At 62.2% G+C, this 21,141-nt stretch overlaps 1 protein-coding gene and 1 long non-coding RNA gene across 3 annotated transcripts in view; both read left to right on the top strand.

The window, feature by feature from the left end:
- Positions 1 to 2,278: 2,278 nt before the first annotated feature.
- The window catches only part of Scarb1 (scavenger receptor class B member 1), a 56,026-nt gene continuing 37,163 nt past the window's right edge, over positions 2,279 to 21,141 (top strand). The window contains exon 1 of one of the 2 annotated variants that reach the window (XM_078039363.1): positions 2,279 to 2,577. In XM_078039363.1, coding sequence (XP_077895489.1) covers positions 2,452 to 2,577 — 126 coding nt within the window. In that variant the 5' untranslated portion in view covers positions 2,279 to 2,451. The remainder of the gene's footprint in view (positions 2,578 to 21,141) is intronic. The other variant, XM_078039362.1, reaches the window with a different exon arrangement.
- On the top strand, positions 3,410 to 4,482 carry LOC144375269 (uncharacterized). Its single transcript, XR_013434884.1, has 2 exons — positions 3,410 to 3,707; positions 4,117 to 4,482. It is a non-coding gene; the product is annotated as an uncharacterized LOC144375269 (long non-coding RNA).

Raw genomic sequence — 21,141 nt, 5'->3', positions numbered from 1 at the left:
GGCTTCTCTTCCTTCCTCTCCCTTCCTAGGCCGCCCTCCCTGCCGCCCAAAGCCGCGCTCCTCCTCAAGGCCGCGGCTGGTCATGTGTGTCTGACACCCTTTCATCTCTGCCCATCCTTCTGGTGAAGTGACAGCGCCGGGGGGCACCAGGTCACTCTGGCCCTGGCCTTGGGTTCTCTTAGGTAAGCGCCACGCACATTTGGTCCTTGAAGACTCGATGATACGCAGAAGTTGGCCTGGGTGGCGGGGTCAAGGTGAGTCGGTATCAGGGAAAGGAGGGAGTCGGTGGCCAGTGGCCGCTCAGCTGGCTGGCCAGTTCCCAGCAATCACAGACGTCACTGGGGATAAAGCAGCCCCCGTGGTGGAAGGCTGCCCAAGAACCTGGAGTTCGATGAGAGTTATTTTAATTAATTAATCAATGAGTTACTTGATGCATTAGAAGTTAATTAATTGAGTCTTCCAGTATTCAAGGAGACCTGCGGGGCCCACGCCACCGGGTGGTGTTCCAGGGACTGACACTGGTGGCAAAAAAGAACGGCTTCTCTGAGGAGATAAGTGAGACCTCTCAGACAGAAGCGGGTATTTGCTGGAGGCGGTGGGGACTCCCAGTTCCAAGAGAATCCACCCTGAAGCTCCTGGGAGGAGGACAGTTAGCCGGGGAGGGGCGCAGGGGAGTGTTCTAGAGGCGTGAGTGGCCAGGCTGGGGTGGGGTGGACAAGGGGAGAGGGCAGGAGGTGAGGCAGAGAGGGAGCAGGAGCCAGGTGATGTGAGGTCTCAGCGATGCTCCCACACACTCCTGACACTGTCTGAGCGGGGTCTCAGGTCTTCAGCATAACCGTCCTTGGAAAGCACCTCCACAGTCCCCATTGTACTGAGGAGGAAACTGGAGACCGCAAGGGCCCAGGACTCTGGGGTGGGAAACCTCAGAATACAAGTTTCTCTGAGTCTGTCCCCATCTGATGGATGCCACAGCCTGGCCCTGTCCCCAGCCCCCTGGTGTAAGTTGGGGTGGCCCTCTTGGGGCACTATACACATCGGGTCTGCAGGCAAGGCCAGGGCATAGTAGGTGCTCAAGAAGTGCTGACTTGGGCCAGGACAGGCTGCCGAGGTGCCGTCTCTGGGGTGGCCTGCACTGCATGAGGCCTCGTCCTGAGCCTTCCATTGAGGACTGGGCCTGCCTTAGCCAGGGGACACGACCCTAACTCAGAGTCTTGCCCTCCTAGTAATCCCACCCAGAAATTGAGGGACTGACCTGCATGAGGAACCCCACACTCATGGTCAGCAGGGTGCAGGCCAATGAGGGCCGTGGAGAGACCTCTCCATCTGGGGGCAGCTGCCACTCTGCACCACTCTGCCCCAGACAGTTGTTGGGCACAGTTTCATTTCCTTGGGGTCACTGACCAACTAGTCACTTGGTTAAATGACTGTTAATTAAGGACGTTGGGGAACTGCCCACATTCATCCGCTGCCCTGCTCCCCTGGCTTTCCGAGTGGCACTGGGGCGCCTCAGTTTCCTCTGTGACACGGAGCCAGTCCCTGCTCTGCGCAGAGGGCTGGAGAAGCCTCCTGGTTCACTCTGCAGGGCTTTTGGGGGACATTCTCCCGCAGGGCAGTGCCCCGAGCTAGGCACTTGGTGGGGCGGGGTTACTAGCGCCGTCTCCCGGGGGGCTGGCGTTCTAGGTGGGCACATGGTCAGCGCGGAGAAGCAAAAGATTACACGCGGGTGGTGCTGGCCGATAAGGGTGGGCGCTGTGCTGCATAGGCGCGCGGCAAGACCTTTCTGATAAGGTGCCTCGAACAGGCGGGTGTCTGGGGTCACGATTCCGATGAAAGGGTGCACAAAGGCCCCGGGGCCGGGATCAGCTCCCCAGTGGGCCTGGTGTAGGGGCAGTGAGGCCGGGCGTGTGCATGGGGTGCGGGCCGAGGTCCGGAAAGTGGCGGTGGCGTGGGGACCATCTCAGAGCTCTGTGCTCCCGGGCGGGCGGTCCGTTCCCGCTAAATGTGAGCAATGACAGCGATGGCGGGAGGAAGGGAGGGGACCGGAGGACGAGGAGGAAGAAGGGGAAAGAGCGAGGGGGCGCCTGGCGCGACCGCCACCCGGGGACAGCTGGTCCGCGCGCCCCTACTAGAGCCAAGGCGGGCGGAGGCGTGTCCCGCGCCCCGGCCCCGCCCCGCGTCCGATCCACGCCCCGCCCCGGCCCCGCCCCGTCCCAGCCCCCGCACCACAGGCCCCGCCCCCGCCGCGGAGCCGCCCGGATCCCCGCGCCCAGGGCGGCCGGGGCGGGCCATGGCGCATAAAACCGCTGGCCACCTGCCGGGCTGCTCCTCTGCGCGCCACCGTCCCGGGCCCTCCGTGCCGCCGCCGCCTGCGTGCCCGGAGTCCCGCCCTTTGCCTCTGTCGCCTGGTCGGCCCGTCGCCGTCCCCCCGGGCGGGCGCCTGGGCGCGCAGACATGGGCGGCCGCTCCCGAACGCGCTGGGCGGCCGTGGCGCTGGGAGTCACCGGGCTGCTGTGCGCCGTGCTGGGAGCCGTCATGATCGTCGTGGTGCCCTCGCTCATCAGGCAGCAGGTCCTCAAGGTGGGTGAGAGCGCCCGGGGCTCGGGCCGCCAGCGCGGGGCAGCAGGGCCCTGGGGCAGCAGCTGCCCACCTCCCCACACCCTCACGGCCCAGGCCCGGGCGCTCAGGGTCTTTGCTGGAGGCACGGGGCATGGGTGACCGACCACCCGGGGCCTGAACTCAGCCTTAGGGGTCTGGGGCCCAGGACAGGTGAGGAGCAGGACCAGGCTGCCCGCGGTGCCGCCTGAAGCTGCCCACCGCTGCCTGTGAAGTGCCGGTGACATTAGGGCTGCGCTTTGCCTGTATCTCGAGCGCCCACGAGGACAGGATGTGCTGCTGTGGGGCTCACGTGGGTGCCCAGCCCACAGTAGGTGCTCAGCAGGGTACCCTCCCCCGCCTGGAATCTCCCAGAGCGACCCTGCTCTGGCGCTGCCCTGTCCCCCTGCTGCCTTCCCGGAGCGGTAGGCGGGCTAAGCCGCTTTTCTCCCCAGATGCAGGCGGAGGCAGGCACGAGCCTTGTGCCGGCGGCCTGAGCCTCCCCTGATTCCAGCCTTACACGTGGTTGCCCTTTTACCCAGGGAGACACACGGGGTGTCGCTGGCCTTCAGACCAGCGGACAGGAGGCGGTGGCTGGCCTTCAGACCAACAGACTCTGCCCGGGCTGGCGGCCTGTTTGAATGAGCTGGCCTGAGTGAAGGGCCAGGAGATGGCAGCTGTCACATTAGAAGTGCCTCAGAGCTTTGAGGCCACTGGGCAGCGCCTGCAGTGCCCAGGCAGGAAACTGAGGCTCACCTTTCCGGAGCCTCCCAGCCCACCCTGAGCTGGGGTGAAGGGAGGGTGTCCCCAGGCAAGTGGACGTCTTTCCCCCCTTCGTCCGCTTCTTTAGGAATGGGGATGTGTCTGCAGTTCTCGACATGCCCGGTGCGTAGAGCGTGAGAGAGAGCGAGCAGGAAGGAAGGACACATCTGTTTAGGTGTCTGCCACTTCTTGGGACCCCGCAGGCCTGGAGGATGGAGCCCTGTTTGCTTTCTCTCGGGGTCTCTGGGAGAGCAGTGGTGCTCTCCGCTGTTTCCTCTTTTCTGTTTTTTGGGTTTTTCCAGCCTTGCCCCATGACGTCCTGTAATCTGCTGGCAGAGAAGCCCTGATCAAAGGTGAGGTCACCTCCGAGGTGCGGGAAAGCTCCTTTCCTTCCTCCTGGGCAGCTCCAGGATGTTCTGTTTTGATTTGCAGAGTAGCGGCCAGCCGAGCTTATCTCAGTGACAGCCTGTGGTTTCTGTAGTGCCAGGACCTCTCCTGTGTCACAGCGTCTGCCCAGGCTGCCCGCTCTGGGAGAGCCTGTCGTGCGTGGGGTGTGAGCCGGTGGAGCCGTGCCAAGGGCACCTGTGTCTTGCTGGGGGGACCTCGGCATAGGTGGATTCCAGGGGAGACCGACCCGCCGTCTCGCCTCGTTTCAGGATGCTTTCTTTCTCAGGCTGTGGATCGGGGTGACGGAGGTCAGTGGGTTTATGTGCTCACACGTGCGTGTGTCCCCAGACTCCCTCCTGTCCCCTGGTCTTGCAGAGAGGCGGACCATGTCATCCTGAGCTGTCCTGGAACTCAGAGCTCCAGGCTCGGGGCTGGGGGAGAGCCTCCCCGCACCCCGGCCTGAGGATTGGCTTGGGGCTGAGTGGCGTGAAGGCAGGAAGACTGCGAGACACGCCCAGCCCAAGGCGGCTTCTGGAGCAGCCCGGGCTGGAGTGGCGGCCAAGGGCCTCGTGGAAGAAGAAAGCCTGTGTTCAGAGGCTGAGGGTGGGACTCCAGGGTGGGAGGGCGCCCGCCCGGGTTTTCTTTGGCCTCCTATGTCCATGTGCCTCTGAATGGGAGCCTGTGTCCGGCTCTTTGTTGGTTAATGCTGTTTTTGTTGATTAAAAAAGTTCGTGGACAAAAGCATGAATACTTGCTTATAAAAATAAAAACTCATGGCTGGGGGTGTAGCCGAGCCGCAGAGCCCTTGCTCAGCACTTGCCCTGGGTCTGGTGGCGCACAGTGGGAAGAAAAAGTTCAAATGGGGGGAAAAAGATAGTTCCCTTGTTTTACTTCCCTCTCTTTGTGGAGTGGATCCTCCTAGACCTTTATGTGTATCGGAAACACAGGTCCACACATCAATACATAAACCCAATTGTGCTCTGTGTAAATATGTTACCATTCGTCTTGCAATGTAGTGATATTACTCCAGGATCTCTCCCTGTTGGAACATGTGTATCTTGTCACATTTTTTTTTTCATCACTGTGTCGTTTTCCTTTGAATTGGTGAATATTTGTTGTCCTGTTTCTCTCTCTCTCCCTCTTTTAATTTTAATTAATTAATTTACTTATTTTTTGGTGCTGGGGATTGAACCCAGGGGCACTCTACCACTGAGGTACACCCTAGTCCTTTTTTAAAATTTTGAGACAGGGATTTGATAAGTTGCCTAGGGCCTTGCTAAATTGCTGAGGCTGGTCTCTAATTTGTGATCCTCCTGCCTCAGCCTCACAAGTCACTGGGATTACAGGGGTGCCCCACCGCGCCAGGCACCTGTTGCTCTGCTGACTGATAATCTTCTCTGCCACATGTCGGTGAGTCCGTACCTCTGAGTGCATCCAGCACCCCTCCACAGCATGGATTTCTGCAAGTGCAGCTTCTAGACCCAATGTGTGCTCAGTGGGCGTTGTGATAGTTACTAGCAAATCTCTCTTTCACCCATAGGTGAGAGAGTGTCCCTTCCCCTCCAACCAGAGATTTTTTTACTATCCTTTTCTTCTTTTTTAGGGTTCATCTGATGAGTTGATTTGCATTTCTCAACGGGGTTGAGTAGGTGCATGACATATATATATTTTTAGTTGTCAATGGACTTTTATTGTATTTATTTATATGTGGTGCTGAGAATCGAACCCAGTGCCTCCCACATGCCAGGCAAGCACTCTGCCACTGAGCCCCAGCCCAGGCCCTACGTGGTGTGTTTGAGATGCACGTGGGTGGCAGACTCCTGGGAGAGCGGGCGGCCAGCTCTGTGCTGGCCGGGGACCTCGGGCCTCTCAGATCTGCTTTGCCTCCCAACAAGATTAGCGGGAACAAAGGAGATTAGAGTGTGTGGACTTCTCTGGATGTACCCCGGCCCTCCTGCCCCACTGACGGCCGCTTTGTGAAACCCACAGAGGCCCTGGCTCCCCTCCTTCCTGGAGATAAGCTATCTGGGCCGCGGCTAAGGTCAGGCACTTGGTCAGGAACGCGCTGGGCAGCAGCTTGTGGTGGGCAGGGTCCCCAGCAGCACCCCCAGCCCGGTCGCCTCTTCAGTGGGGAAGTAGAAAAATAAACCAGGAGCTCTTTTGTCCAAAGGATTTCTGGGCAAAAATTAGAAAGCAGGAAGTGGATGTGTACATTTCAGCCCAGTTGCTGAAGCACCCTGCTAAGGGACAGAAAGTCTCTGGGGATGTATGATAAAACAACAACAACAACAACAACAACAAAACTACACAACAATATTCTGTATTTTCATTCACTTTCTCTCCCCTCCTTCTTCCTTCCTTCTTTCTTTTTTTGAAGTACCCGGTTTACCAGGGGTGCTCGACTGCTGAGCCCCATCCCTAACCCCCACCTTTTTTAAAAAATCTTTATTTTGAGACAGGGGCCTCACTAAGTTGCTGAGGCTGGCCTCCACTTGCAATCCTCCTGCCTCAGCCTCCTCAGTTGCTGGTGTGGTATGCACCACTGTGTCCAGCAATGCTCTGTATTTTCATTAGGCTCATATTCGTGCATTCAAAAGCTTGGACGCAGGTGTGGAAGGATCTGCGCCAGCCTGACAGAGCTGGTTTCTCCAGGTGCGGAGGACGGGACGCCTGGGGGCGTGGCCAGAGGAAACTATTAAAGGCAGGGCTTTGTCCGGGATGCTCTTTATTTTGTTAACAGAGCATTCATGCTTTCTGTGTTTAATTTAAAAAAGTGACATAGCTTTCGTTAAAGGGTGGCCCAAATGCAGAGCATGTAACAGAGGGGCCCCTGGCACTGAGGTCACAGGTGGATCAGGTCTCCTTTTCCCCAGTGGTAGGGTGGGACAGGTGTCCACACTGGGGCTGTACTCGTGAATGTCTTGGCTTCCATTTGTGGTGCTCCCTGTGTGCGGGGCAGGAGTCACAGTCCATTCTCCAGGTGGCTTTGCTGGTGTGTGTGTGTGTGTGTGTGTATGCATGTGTGTGCTCGTGCGTGGAGTCTGTGCTCCAGGCGGGGGTGGGGTTGAGGGGTCCTGCATCCCCTGCACCCAGTTGCCCCTCTGCCTGGCCACTGTCCTTGATGATGGGCCTTATGACCTTCTCCCGCATCCAGGAGAGAAGCCAAGTCCCCTGGTCCCTGCTGCTCTCTTTGAACCCAGGGGCGCTTCTTCACTGAGCCACGTCCCCAGGACTCTGCTTTCCATATTTCATTGAGAGACAGGGTCTCCCTGAGTTGCGGAGGCTGGCTTGGAACGCGGGGTCCTCCTGCCTCACTTCCCCAGCCGCTGGGGTTTCGGGGGAGGCCACCCGCTGCTCCCTGGGATCAGCCTCAGGGCCATTGACCTTCCGGCTGTGCGGGCCTCCGCTGCCCGGGTCCAGTAAATGGCATCTCCGTTGGTTTCCAGGTCCCCATTGCCTGTGGGCTCCTTCGCAACTCTCCTGTATCTCACAGGCCAGCAGATCTCAGTGACTTTACCATCAGGACACCTGGACCCTGACCCCTCCTTATCATCTTGGCCCTGGCCGCCCTCCCCTCCCGTTGGCGGCTTGGACCTGCACTAGAGTCCCCGTCTCCAGGGAGGCTCCTTGTGTCATTCCACCCCTCCCCCACCCGGCCTCCCTTCCCCTTCGCCTCAGCCCTGCCGTCCTGTGTCCTGTCGGTGGTCCTCCCCCACCCTGGCCTGCTGCCGCCTCAGTGCCTGGACGCTCGTTCCCCGCTCATCTTGGTAGCCTGCCCCTGGCTTCCCGAGACATGGCCCCGTGAGCATGTTTATTGGTGCCCTCTCCCTTCCGCCCTCAGGAGCATGACGCCTGTGAGTGGGGGCTTTATGTCACGTCCCAGCGCTGTGCCTGGGTCATGATGGACGGAGCGGGCAGTGCACACTTGACGTCAGGCTGTGTCCCCTCCCGCCTCCTCAGGACCAGCCACAACCTCAGACCCTGTTCTCCCCACGTCCCTCTGCAGCGGCCACCGTGGGAGCCCGGGCTGGCCGTGGACCGAGCTGGGATGCTCTGTGTCCTTTGCCGGTCATTTCAAGGTGGGCTGCTGGCGGAGGACAATTAGGGGCACTCCTTGTGCAGCCACAGGCTCCATGGTTCACCTCGTTTCATTCAGTAGGGAAACAGCCGCCACCTCTGTTTTATTGAGGGGTCGCCAATGGAAAGTAGCTGGCCCTGGTCACCTAGCTGCAAGGATGGAGCTGGGGACCTCCCAGGGAGCCCGGCTCCTGAGCCACAGGGGGACACCCTCCTCCCTGCCTGGTGTCCGCTGGTCCTGCCTGGTCCGTGTTGGCCCTGGCCTCAGCCGGGTGGCCCTTGGGTTTCTCTGCATCGCAGCGGGCAGCGGTGGTCAGTGGTCAGTGGTCACAGGCCCTCCTTATCCCCCGCTGAGGGTCCACGCTGCCTCCCCGGGTCTGGAGGCCGATCCAGGAGCCTGTGGAGGGGAGGCCCCGTCCTAGCAGCTGCCTGGGCCCTGGGAGGAGGATGAGGGTCCCGCCTGGAGATGGTCAGGGGACAGGTGTCCCCAGGTCGTGCCCACAGGTACTTTCCCATGTCCTGCCCACAGGTCCTGGCAGCTGGGGCTGCTGGCCAGCGCCTGCTTTGTTCCCTTGAGGCTGTGTCTTGTCTGTCTCTCGCCCCTGCCCGGCTCCCTGCACCTCGCAAGTGGCTGTGTGTCCTCCGTGTACATGGTGGCCGTGGGCGCCTGGTGGCCGTGGGCGCCTGGTGGCCGTGGGCACGGGACATGCGCACACCTGCACCCTCGGGCAGGACGTGCCCCACGGCTGGTGTGTCCATGTGCCGGGCGATGCCCACTGCTGCCTGGCTGTCCCTCCAGGAAGCAGCAGCCCTTCCTCGAATGACTGGGCAGCTGTACCCAGGCCCATCCACCCTGGCCAGCGGGAACTTGGGAGCTCATTACCTGGAACCACCTCACCCTGGCCCCGGCCAGCACCTGAGGCGGAACTGGGTCCCCGCCGAGGACAGGCAAAGTGACAGCTTCCCTCAGGCGCATCTTGGTCCCCAGGCACCTGGCCGGGGGCACCTGCGCCCTTGGCGTCTGTGGGCCCCGCGGGGGCAGGAGTGGGGAGAGGCGTTAGTGTGCAGAAGAGCTGTCACATGCTCTCAGCCAGCAAGAGAGGCTGGGGTCCCCCGAGCCAGGCCCCCAAGGGAGTTCCAGGGTCTAGTCTCAGGACAGAGTCCAGGCAGGAGGTGGCCCCGGCACCCAGCGTCTCCCTAGCAGCTCAGACGCTGGAACAGATTTTCCTTTTTAGGTGCTGGGGACTGAACCCGGGGGCCTTTCACCACTGAGCCACGTCCCCACCCTTTTTGGTTTTTATTTGGAGACAGGGTCTCACTAAGTTCTTAGGGCCTCCATAGTTGCTGAGGCTGGCCTGGGACTTGGGATTCTCCTGCCTCAGCCTCCCCAGTCGCTGGGCCAACAGGCGTGCGTCAGTCGATTGTGCAGAGGACTCCATGGGCGCCACCAAAAAATAAAAACAGAATAAAAATTTTATTGACTTCACCCCCCTTCTCCCAGTTCAAAGGCGACCTGGGGCTCCAGTGGCCTGGGGAGTGGTCGGCCTGGGGCTCACCAAACAGCACAGAGAGGCTGGCTGGGCTTTGCAGCCTGAGGGAGGCCCAGCCTGCAGCCTGTCCAGGGTGACTCCCTCTGCCCAGAGCCCCCAGAACCAGAGACCCCAGCGTGGTCTTTGTTTTCGCAGCCCTCCCCCTCCCCCTCCCCCCCCAACCCGCTGTTTCTTCCTGTTGGAGGAGCATCTGTTGCTGGGGGGTGGGGGGAAGGAACGGGAGTGGCCGGCCCTTGGCTGCTTCCTGGCATTTTGAATGAGTTCCTTCCACCTTCTTGGGAAGCTACTTGAAGGTCTCTTGAGCCACTTGAGACGTGCCTCTTGGCTTTTCCTCCTCCCTCGCTGGCCGGCCCCTCTCGGTCTCATCTTCCAGGCCTCCTCAGTGGCCCAGTCCTTGCTGTGACTCCCAGGCTTCGCCACACTCCCAGTGTCCACTCAGGCCCGGGCAGCCTCACCCAGAGGCACACGGGAAGTGCCACTTTGGCCTTGCCCACTCCCAACTTGGTGTCCCCGGGCCTGGCTGCTTCCCCTGGAGTCCCAGCCTCCAGGGCTGACTGTGTCCCCCGCAGGCCAGCTCCTGGCACCCTCCGCCTTTACTCGAGGCCCCTCCGACTTGCCGCTGCCGGGGACCAAGGCCAGGGCCAGCCCTCATCTGCTCCCTCTGCTGCCCACTTTCGACCCAACGAGGATTCGAGCCACTTGAAGATGGCTTCATTTTCAAAACCCAAAGCCCGGCTCTTTCTCTCAGGGCCGCGGCCAGCGCTCTGGTCTGAGGCCGTCCCCTCCCTGGCACGCTGGACTCCTGGTCACCTCCAGCACAGTCTGTGCCCTCAGCCCTGGCCTGCTCAAGGAGGATGCCCACCCCCCTGGGGAAGATGAGGCTCCTCCCGTGGCCCAGACCCCGCCCCCTGACCCCACCCCTGACCCCCGACCCCCGACCCCTGACCCCGGCCCTGCTGTGCTCTGTGGCTCGAGACACGGACACGTGCCCTTCACCTGTGGGTCGCGGCTTTTGTTTGTTGTCAATTTCTCTTCATGAGAACGTCGGGCCCAAGAGGACCTTTGTGTCCCCAGCGCTTGGAACGAGGCCATCACTTAATCTCAGGTTCCCAAATATTTATCAAATGGACACTCAAAAGGCAGGTCACTGCACAGGGTGGCTTGTCACCCTGGCAAGTCACTATCCTGTGCTGGGGGTGAGGCCACCCCTCTCAGCTGTCATGTTCCTCGCATAGCTGCCAGCACTTCCCTGTGGCTGTCCCCTGCCTGTCCCTGTTGTCCTCCTGCCACTCCTTCCTGTCACAGCCAGAGGCTCTTTAAAACAGGCAAATTGGATCATTCTTGGGATCTGAGGAGAGCCCTCCCGCACCTGGCCTCTGCCTGTCCACCTGGCCTTCGTGTCCTTCCTTCCTGGCCCCCGGCCTACCTCACCTCTCAACATCCCAGCCCAGCCTCTCAGGCCTTCCTTCAAATCTGCTGAGCTTTTCCTGCCCCAGGGCCTTTGCACAGGCTGTTGCCTCTGCCCAGAAGGCCTCCTGGGGGCTCTGACATTTCAGTTCAAATGCAGTTTCTTGAAGAGGACCCTTCCCAGGCCCAAGCCTAGGTGGACCTTTGCCCTGCCCCTGCCACTGGCTCCAGTGGCACTGTGACTGCTCCGTGGTCCCTGCTGAGCCCTGACCCTCTTTGAAATGACCTCATCTACTTGCTTGGGTTCCAGAGATGGGGTCCTCCATGTCTCGTTCTGGGCTGAACCCCACAGTTGGAAACCCTTGTCCAGGGAGGAGACATGCCTGGGGTGGGGCCTGGGGCCTAGGCCGGGAGAGGACCCCGTGGGATCCCCGAGAGCGTGTCTGTGGAGCCTGACTGGGTAGATCCGGCCCCCGCTCTCACTCCTCCTGTGTGGCTGAGGACAAGGACCTGCCCTGTCTGTGCCTGTCTCCCAGCCACCACACCCAGAGGCCTGGGCCCTGAGCTGCAGCCTGCCTGACCCGCGTTCTGGAGACTTCTCTCCGCGTTGTGTCTCCTCTGGGCACTGGTGTCCGCCTCTTTCCCGCCCCAGTGGAGGCTGGTGGTCAGGAAAGGGGGACAGACAGCTTACAGTCCTGTCCCCAGGCTGCCCGAGGGCCGGGCCAAGAAACAGCCCCTGTCCTGGCAGAACCGGGAGGCAGGGGGCTGGTCCCGGCACCGCGGGGGCCTCGGGGAGCGGGCCTCCAGGAGGCCGGACGGGACCGCTCAGGTGGCAGCGTCACTCTCCACCTTCGGGCTTCAGCAGGGACAGTGGGGTGACTGAGGAGCCGTCCCTGTGGCTCAGGAGATGCACCACTCTGATTGGTCGGCCCAGGTCCCAGGCTCGTTGGGAGGCGAGGGACAGCTGGCCTCTCCAAACCACAGGGACTCAGGTGGGAACGGTGCCCTGGAGGAAGGAGGGTGGCGAGCGGGAGGGGGAGGGGGTGACACACAGTGACGCGGTGTCGGGCCTGCTGCCCCCAATAGTGCCCTCGCCTGACCCCACACCGCCTCCCGCGGTGGCGGCTCGCTGTGGCGGTATTAGGGATTATTTCCTTTGGCGCTGTATCCGAGACCTGGGGGGTGGCGCCTGTCACAGCCCATGGGGGAGGTGTCAGGGCTCTTCAGGTGGCTGGCTCTGGGGCTCCCGGGGCCACTCCCTGGGGAACCGTCCGGGGGCAGCAGGCTCTACCCACGGCCGGGAGCGGGGACTGTTGGCAGGTGGGCTGCTCCGGCCCCAGGAGGCAGGACACTGGGCAGGGGCCAGGAGGGCCAGGAGGGCGTGGGAGCTGGAAGGGGCCTGGGTAGGGACAGGAACAAGTCATCAAGAGAGACGCCAGGCCTCGTCCCCGGGGTCCCATCTCCACCCGCCTGCCCTGGCCTGGCGTCGGGGCTGGGAGGGGGTGTTTTTCCATAAAGCGGGAGAGATGTCAGCTGGGTGGGCCCGAGACGGCTCCGCCTGGCTCCAGAGTGGCACTGGGACGCAGGTGAAGGGGACGAGGCCAGGTCAGCCCGCCCTGGCCCCTTTGTGAGCCTCACAAGTGGCCCGGGTGCCCTCACGAGTCCCTGCCACCTGGCCAAGAGGCCCTGGCAGAGTGGGGAGGTGTGGTCCCAGATGTCACTGTCAGGGTCACGCCTGTGCTCTCAGGTCCCCAGACCCCCCTCCAGCCCTTGGCAGGGCCTCAGCTTGCAGAGCTCAGGGGCACTGGGCACAGTGTGTCAGCCCTCAGAAGAGCAGCCTGGTGTGGGGCTGTCACCTCTCTTTGCCGTTTTCAGCATCTTCACCTGGTAGAGGAGCCCCGGGGCTGTGCCTGTCACTCAGGCGGGTGGGGCTGCGCTCTCCTTCCTGCGCCAAGCTCCTCTCTCACGGTGCTCGTCTGAGTCTCTCACGGTGCTTGTCTGAGTCTCCCAAGGGGACCAGGGCTTGTCATTAAATATCATGCCAACTCCTGGGACACCTGGGTGCCCCCAGCCGGTTCCCCGGAGCTTTCACAGTGGAAGACCTTAGGCTGGGCAGCCCCGGGGGCTTTTCATCCACACCAAGGTTTTATTTCGAAAATTTTTATTTTGAGAAAATTACACCACAACATGATTTGCGGCCCTTGGGTTCTCTCTCTCTCTCAGACTTCTTTTTGGTCCTGGGGATGGAACCCAGGGGTGCTCTACCCCTGAGCCACATCCCAGCCCTCTGTAGCTTTTTATTTTGAGAAGGGCCTCTCTAAGTGGCTGAGGCTGGCTTTGAACTCAGGATCCTCCTGCCTCAGCCTCCAGGGCCAGTGGGATGACAGGTGTGGCCGCAGCAGGTGCCTCCCCTGGAGGCCTGTGGCCCAAAGGCCGTGCTCCCTGTCCCTCAGGCGGGGGGCATGCACGCCGGGACGGAGCTCCAGATCCCGCTCGCCAGCCGGTGCTGACACCTTTCAGGCCACACCACGCTCCGTGGGCGGCTTCATTTCTATTTTTTACTTATTTATTAGTTTTTGACATTTTCATTTCAAACCAGACTCTTGTCCTGTGTCATCTGTCCTCCCTTCTCTGGGCCAGGGAGAGGCCTGGCCAGTGCCTTTGGCAGGACGCGGTGACGCTGTCCAGGTGGACCTGTCTGGTCGCTTGCCCTCCCCCAGACCCTGGGAGGGGACGGAGCCCTCCCGCGGTGGCCTCGGACCCGGTGGGTTTCAGCGCCTGGCTGGGGACAAGCTGCCTCTGCGGCTGCTTCCTCCACAGTGACCTCCGTTCCCTGGCCCCACTCTGCGCCGGCCGAGGTGTCCGTCCCTCCAGAGCCTTGGCCAGGCCCGGGCCCGCCAGGCTCCAGGACATGGAAGGAGACGTCGCTCTCACTCCTGAGCCACCTCGGGTTGGCAGGTCTGGGCCCCGGGTGCCAGGGCTGTGCTGGTGGGGGTGGCGCACCCGCGGGGGTGCAGGTGGGGCTTCAGAGAGCCCCGGCCAGCTCCCGGCTCCGTCTGGGGGAGGCCACTCTGGCTCCAGTTGGCCGGGAGCCGAGTCCGCCGGGCTCCTGGGCAGCTTCGGCCCCGGCACCGGCCTTGGGATTTCCTTCCACTGTCCGTTCCCAGGCGCGCTGGCCCCACCTGCGGCCACCCCCAGCCACCCTCTCACCTCGATGCCTGCCATTTCTTTTTATTGTGAAACATTATGCAATTCTGGGAAGGTGCATGACGGCCGTGCAGCCAGACAAACAGCCAAGCCGGGCACACGTGCAATGACCCAGGAGGAGAACGGACCCTCCCCGCAGCCCCTGGGGAGGAAGGCACCGGCTCCCCACTTGGCTGGCTCCTCACAGCTCCCCCCTCTGGCCATCGCTGCTCTCTGGGTTTGGCTTGTTCTGAACGTCACCTGAGTGGACTCTCCTCACTTTGCCCTGTTGGGCTGCTTTTTGGTTCAAATTATCTTCGTGAGACTCAGTCCTATCGTGGCCAAAGGGATGCCTCATTTTCACGGCTGCGTAATACTCCACCAGGTTGCCACGGTCTCTCCAGCCTCTGGGTGACCCAGTGGTGTGTCCCGTCCTGAGCTGTGGACTCTTGTTCCCCCGACTGCAGGACGCATGACCCCAGTTCCTCCAGGGCTGGAGGAGGAGGAGAAGGGCTGCTCACTGCCTGGGAAGTGCAAAACATTTTTCAAAATGATTGCCATAGTTTTTGGTCCGACTCATGTTTTTTATTTGATTATTTATTGAAGTGATGTTGACCTTGCAGAGCATTGAGGTGCTGGGGCCCGGCAGGTCTGGGTGGTCCTTGGTGATCCTGGCTTGGGGCACGTCACTCGGGTCTGCCTGTCCTCATAGGGCCTTCTCTGGGGTTTCTCCTCTTCTCTAAGGACCTGTGTCCTGGATTCGGGGTGAGTCGTCCCCAAGTCCTGGGTGATCTCGTTCTGAGGGTCCTGATGGCGTCTGCAGAGACTTATTTCCCAATCAGGTCCAGGTGGACATGAATTCGGGGAGACAGGGAGATCATGCAGCTCGTGTGCCCAGCACCAGGATCTGCAGAGCCCGGGTCCATTCGAGTCCGGGTTCTGCTCCCCGGGTCACTTTCTCCTCTGCCACAGGGCTGGTCCCCACCTCACCCACGACCAGAGGCCACGTGGAGCCGCTGGGGCGGGTCACGTGGCTCAGGAGCCCCGGGCTGGCATGAAGATGAGCGGAGGAACGTCAGACCGGGGTGTGTTCAGGGCCCGCTCGCGGCCCGGGAGCCAGCCGCTGGGCAGGGGCACCTAGGGGGTCTCCGCCAGCCTCGCTCCCAGGGGACCTCAGTCAGTAGCTGCTTGTTTCTTCCTGCAGAAAATATGTCCCTGTCCCCAGGGCCCAGCTCCGCACGCTCCCTGCCTGGCCTGGGCACACCGGCTCTGCTCCCTGGGCCCGGTGGCACCGTGGGTTGGCACCAGGTGGGTGTGGGCACGGGCTGGTCCTCTGGAAGCCAGGTCTGCTCCTGGCTGTGGCTCTGCAGATGGGCCTGCGCAGGACAGAGCCACAGGTCCACAGGCAGAGCCCTGGGGAGGGCCGTGCCGTGGGGCTGGCAGTGGGGCCACCCGAGACGTCTCACCAAGTGGGAGTGTCACCTAGAGGACCCATGTGCCCGTGTCCCAGGGCCGCCTGGCCTGCCACCGTGGGCTCAGGGCGTCGGGAGTGCATTTTGCAGCCTGGGGTCCAGGTGTGGGCAGGGTGCTGCCTGCCCCCGAGGCCCTTCCCATCTCGTCCTGCTCCCCATGTCCCTCCTGTCCCTGGGTCCCAGCCTCTCCTCACAGGCCCCCTCCTCAGTGCCTTCTCTTGTAAGGACGCATGACATGGGCTTTGGGCCGTCCTCGTCTGGGGAGCTCGAGGCCCTTCACTTAATGATGACTCCCGCCAAGACCCTCTCTCCCGACAAGGCCACTGTCACAGGTGCTGAGTGGACTTAACTCCTGGGGTGCCAACATTCGGCCCCCCAAAGGAGGGATGGTGTGCACAACAGCCAGCACTGATGGAGTGCTTGCTGTGTGCCGATTCCCAAGCTGTATGACGTCTCCGTTCAGATCCAGACCCACCCACTGAGGCACAGTTACGCTTTTCCTAGGAGGAGGCACAGGCTCAGAGAGGTTGAGGTACCTGACTGAGGCCACACAGCTGCTGGTGGAAGCCAAGTCCCAACCAGGACTCAGTGCCCCACTCTTGCCAGAGGCTGTGCCCTGGTCGTGCCCAGCCTGGGCCTGGCTGGGCTGTGTTGGTTTCCAGGACTTAAAAATGAGCAGATCCTGATGTCCAGACCTAGATTCCCAGACAGTCAGGGCAAACGGGAAGAGCAATGGCGGCTGCTGGCCCACTTAGGCTGGGCCGGTCCTCGCTGGACGGTGCTCTCCAGCCTGTGGCACAGGCAGGACCCTGGGCTTGCCCGAGCCTCGGTTTCCTTGTCTGTAGCTGGGGCTGGCGATGGCCCTGCTGCAGAGCAGATGCTCCAGGAAGGAGCTGATGGGGGGAACCTGGGGGTGCTGCCGGTCCTCTGCTGCCCCTGGGGGCTGTGAGGCAGCCCGCAGGTTGGCGCTGTCACTGTGCTACACGGTCAGCGGCTCTCGGAGGCATCCAAGGCCACGGGTGGGGGTAGGAAGGTTTGTGGAGGAGGCCTGGGTGCCTGGGCCAGCAGAGTGACAGGCTCGGGAGGCCGGGGCTTGTCATCATCCCAGCTCTGACCTCAAGGCCTGCGTTCCACCCTGCAGGTGAGGAGAGGGACGAGGGACGCCTCCGCCACTCCTACTCTGAGCCACAGCATGGGAGGACGGCCAGGCAGGCCCTGTCCCGCCTTCCCTGTGCTGAAATGCAGAGCTCTGAGCGCCCCCGGTCCTGGAGGGTCCTGGAGGGTCCTGGAGGGTCCTGGGGCTGGGCCGAGGCGGCAGGGTGAGCTGGCGAGGGCAGTGCTGGGCTCCTCCACCCAGAGGCACGAGCCAGCCCGACCTGGGGACGGGTGAAGGTGGCGGAACTGCCTAGAGCTCGGCTGTGGCTGTGGGTGGCTGTCCTGACGTGGCTGGCCTCGCGCTCCCGTGGCCTGTGTGACATGCGGAGAGGGGCCACGCCGTCAGCACTCAGGGCCACCGAGGCCTTGGTGTCAGGAGCACAGAGTTGGGCCGTCCTGGGCAGCGCCAGGCCCAGCTGAGGGCGGGACACGGGCACCGTGGTCCCCAATAGTGCTGCAGGTGGCTGCCCCCACAGCGAGCTGTCCTAGGCTGTCACCGCTGTGGCCTGGCTGAGCACAGAGGGAGAGGAGGGGATGGGCGGGGTGGGGCGGGACCCCAGAGCCCGGTGAGGGGCGCAGGCTCCTTCCCTGCTGCCTGGACAGGTGCTCGCCCACCTTGGGTGCCTACCATGTGCTGGAGCTGCCACCGTGGACGGAGGAGGGTGGGTCCTGCCAGGGCAGCTCCATTCCAGCGGGAGAGGGACCGGGGACAAGAGTGTCCCCATGCAGGGGGCTTGGGGGGGTGGGGAGGGGACCCCGGGCGAGTAGTCACAGCGCCCCTTGCGGCCGCGCCAATGGAGCTGATGGGGAGCCAGCACAGGAGCCAGGCCAGTGGAGGGCACAGGCCCAGGAAGGGCGGGAGGACAGCTCAGAGTGACACCGTCCTGGGAGACCCGGGGGGCCCGGGCAGCCCTTCCCCAGAGGGGACGTGCAGGTGACCAGCAAGCAGGTGGGAGGCAGAGACCGGCCCCTTGGTGGCCACTGTCCACGCCCAGAGCCCAGGAGCTGTGGGTGGGCTCCAGCCCGTGTGGCCTCTGCAGAAGAGACAAGGGCTGGACTTCAGATCACCGAGGGCCACAGCGGTTCCCGGGGGCCCAGCTGACCCCAGGGACAGGACGCTGGGGCCCTGAGTTGGCAGCCATATTCTCCACCAGAGCCACAGCGGGAGGGAGCTGGGTTCACTCACTGGTGACTGGTGGACACTGAGGTGCGCCTCCCAGGGGGCATTGTTGGGAAGCTGTTGGGCCACAGGCTACGGCGCGGGTGGACGCTGCGCAGGAAGCTGGCCACGCTGGACGGGCACAGCGCCTCTGTGTGCGTGAGCCACCTGCAGTGGACGACACGATGGGTACCGGGTCCGACGGAGGAGTCCAGGGGCGTGTTTCCCGGGCCGGGGCTCAGCCCGACAGCCTCTGAGGGGATGGCCGGGGTGGGCAGCCCTGGAAGGTCCTGGACGCCACTCAGCTGCACGTGGTGACCGGGGACCCACCCGTGCTGGGGGTCTGTGCCAAAATTAAAACAAACCCCCAAAGCAGTCGCCGTAGGTTTGAGCCAGAGGGACAGCGGGTCACCGCAGGGACTGGGCTGCTGGTGTGGGAGCCTGGCCGAGAGGGGTGGCCTTCCAGTGCACTGAGCCGCTTCAAAAGCCACCGTCCGAGGAGCAGCCTGGGCTTCGGGTCCCCGCCGGCCTGGGCCCTGGGCCTCATCCCCGAGGCCTTGGCGCGGCTCAGGAGCGTCCCTGACCCGTGGCCAGGGTGACCCCAGGAAGCCCGTCTAGCCTGGCCCTCTGCTGTGCTTTCTCGGGACAGCTCATGTCCCCCGTCCTTGTGTCCATCGTCACCCAGAGGAGGGGAGGCGCTTATGTCCCCGTGTGGGGCTGGAGGGAGCTGGTCTGGGGCACCTGCCCCTCCCAGGTGGCGTGGCCCGGTGTCACGTGGGGTGCTGGCATGGCATGGCAGTCTTCCAGGGCTTGTGAGTGGGCAGGACGGGAGCTGGCCAACTCTGCAGGGACCGACAGTCCTCAGAGTGAGCTCCCTGCGACCCGGGTCTCAGCTACTGAGCCTGCTGCTGGCCGGCCGTGGCCGCAGAGGGGGCCGAGCTGAGCAGGGGGAGTGGACACTGAGAGGCAAGTCACATGTCATTTTCACATGTCACAAAACGTGCTGTTTCCCTTTCAAAAAAAATTTTTTTTTTTTTAGTTGTCCATGGACCTTCATTTTATTTATTTATTTATCTATCTGCGGTGCTGAGAATCGAACCCAGGGCCTCACACGTGCCGGGCAAGTGCCCTACCACTGAGCCCCGGCCCCAGCCCATCAAAGATTTTTTTAAAACATGTTTTGGTCCCGAGGATTGAACCCAGGGCTCTCGGCCACCGAGCCCCAGCCCCAGCCCCTTTTGGTATTTCTTTGGAGGCACGGTCTCGCTGAGTTGCCTTGTGCTTTGCCGTTGCTGAGGCTGACTTTGAACTCGTGATCCTCCTGCCTCAGCCTCCTGATCAAAACAACTTTTGACCATGTCGAGAGGAAAAGCTCTCGTTAGCATCTGGGCTGAGCAGGAGCGGGAGTCGGGCTGAGTGTCCCCGGGCCGCTGGCTGAGGGTGCCCCAGCTGCACCAACCGGCTTTCTTGGCTGGAGGGACATGTCGGGCCGTAGAGGAAGAGTTGTCCTCTGCCCGACTTATGTGCAAAAAGGGAGGCTGGGATCTGCCCTGGAGCTGATGTGGCTGGTGTCTGTCAGGGAGGGACCAGGAGGGGCGGACGCTGCCCGGCTGGGGCTGCGCAAGGTTGTGCTGCATTTGCCTTGGGACCACCGGAACCGAGGAGCAGTCGCTGCGTCCTCACCCTTCACACCACCTCTGGCCTTCACTGGGGCGTGTGTCAGGGTCCTGGGGTCGGACCCGACTTTAAGACCCTATGCAACATCTGGGTTTATGCCTTTGAGAAGGTGAGTGGCTTGGTCTCTCTCTGGGCCTCGGTTTCCTCATCTATTTACTAGAGTCCGTGACAGTGCCTGCCCCACGGGCTGTTAGACTGACGTGAAGGATGCCTGGTTCAAATGACGCTCTTGTTGGTGGTGCTGGGTTGAACCTGCAGGTAAGTGCTTTGTCACTGAGCTACCCTCTCAGCCTCTGATGGGTGTTCTGAGCTGCGAGCAATCTATTATCCGCTTCCCAGTGGCTGGTATGTTCCCTGCCATGCTGAGTAAGGGTCAGGAGCAGGTGGCCTGTCCACGGGTTGAGTAGTTCAGCAAAGTCCAGACTCTGGGTTCGTCTTAGCCTTGTCCTCATGGTCTCATGATGGCTGCCATAGCCTCAGACATTTCCACACAACATCACTCAAAGCCGAAAAGGAGGTGTGATGCGATGGGAGGGCTGCCCAGGTCTCTTATTGGAAGGGGACGTTTTCCCCAGAAGTCTCTTTCTTGTTGGCCAGCGTAGGGTCACGGCCGGCCTGGACTAGGGTCTGGGCTTTCCTAACGGGAGTCCGTGTCTCTTAATGGGTGCAGGGGCAGCGGTGGCCTCCGGTGGACGGCAGACTGCGCGGCAGGTGTGGGAAGCCTGATGGGCACATGGTGAGTGGCCATCTTGGTTGTCAGCCTGGGCCACATCAGGGCACCAGATTGCCACCAGCACCAGGAGCAAGAAGCAAGAGCCTCCGTCCCTGGGGCGTCCTCGTGTCCCACTCCTGGGACGTGGCTGAGGAGATTGCCCTGAGCCAACCTGGGCTTTGCTCGGCACCAGGTGGGACTTGGGTGCAGCAGCCCCCGTGCGAGTCCCCCCCCCCCCGCGGCTAGAACTGCTGGTGGCCCCCGGCCGGGCCGGACTGGCCAAGCCACCAGGAGCATCATGTGCCAGCCCATGTGCACACACTTTCCTTCCTCCGGAGGGACAGCCAGGCCAGTGACGGTGTGTAGTGTCCCCTGCCAGCCACGTCTGGGAGTGCTGCGTGCACCAGCATGAGCTGCCAGGGGCTCCCGGTGTCCCCAGCTCTTCCTGTTGTGGCTGAGTCCTTGGAGTCTTGGGACCTCTGTCCCACTTCCTGCCCAGGAGCTTGGCCTCGCAGCTCTGTGCCCAGGGCACGTGGGCAGGTCGGGATGAGCCGCCACCTGTGTTGCTCCATCCTCTGCAGGGCCTGTGGGGAGCGGCCAGGCGCCCTGGGAGGCGGGAGGAGCCGCGGCCTGGGGTGCAGATGGCCCTGGCGCAGCTCCCGGTTTCTAAAAGAAGCCAGAAGCCGGGAATCTCTCTTTGATTTCCAGATATCGTCCACAGATTCCAATACCACGTGACCCAAAGCTCCCCCGTGGCCCATGGTCTGGCCTCTGCCCAGGAGGCAGAGGCCGGCTCTGAAGTCTGTTTGGGGATCTTTTCATAGTGTGTGTGTGGGGGGGCAGTGTCAGACACTTTTAAGTGACTTTAAAGAACTCGCTGCTATGAAAACCTTGAGGCAGACCTGTAAAGAGGACAGAGGCTGCCGGGCCTCCGGGACGGGCCTCATCGGGTCTCCTGCTCTTTCTAGTTGGGCTGCGGCACCTGTGAGCCAAGGTCCCCTTTGT

The sequence above is a fragment of the Ictidomys tridecemlineatus genome, chromosome 2, assembly GCF_052094955.1.
Source record: "Ictidomys tridecemlineatus isolate mIctTri1 chromosome 2, mIctTri1.hap1, whole genome shotgun sequence".
Lineage (NCBI taxonomy): Eukaryota > Metazoa > Chordata > Mammalia > Rodentia > Sciuridae > Ictidomys > Ictidomys tridecemlineatus.
The sequence above is the reverse complement of the archived record's forward strand: the minus strand, read 5'-3'. Positions and strand labels throughout refer to the sequence as shown.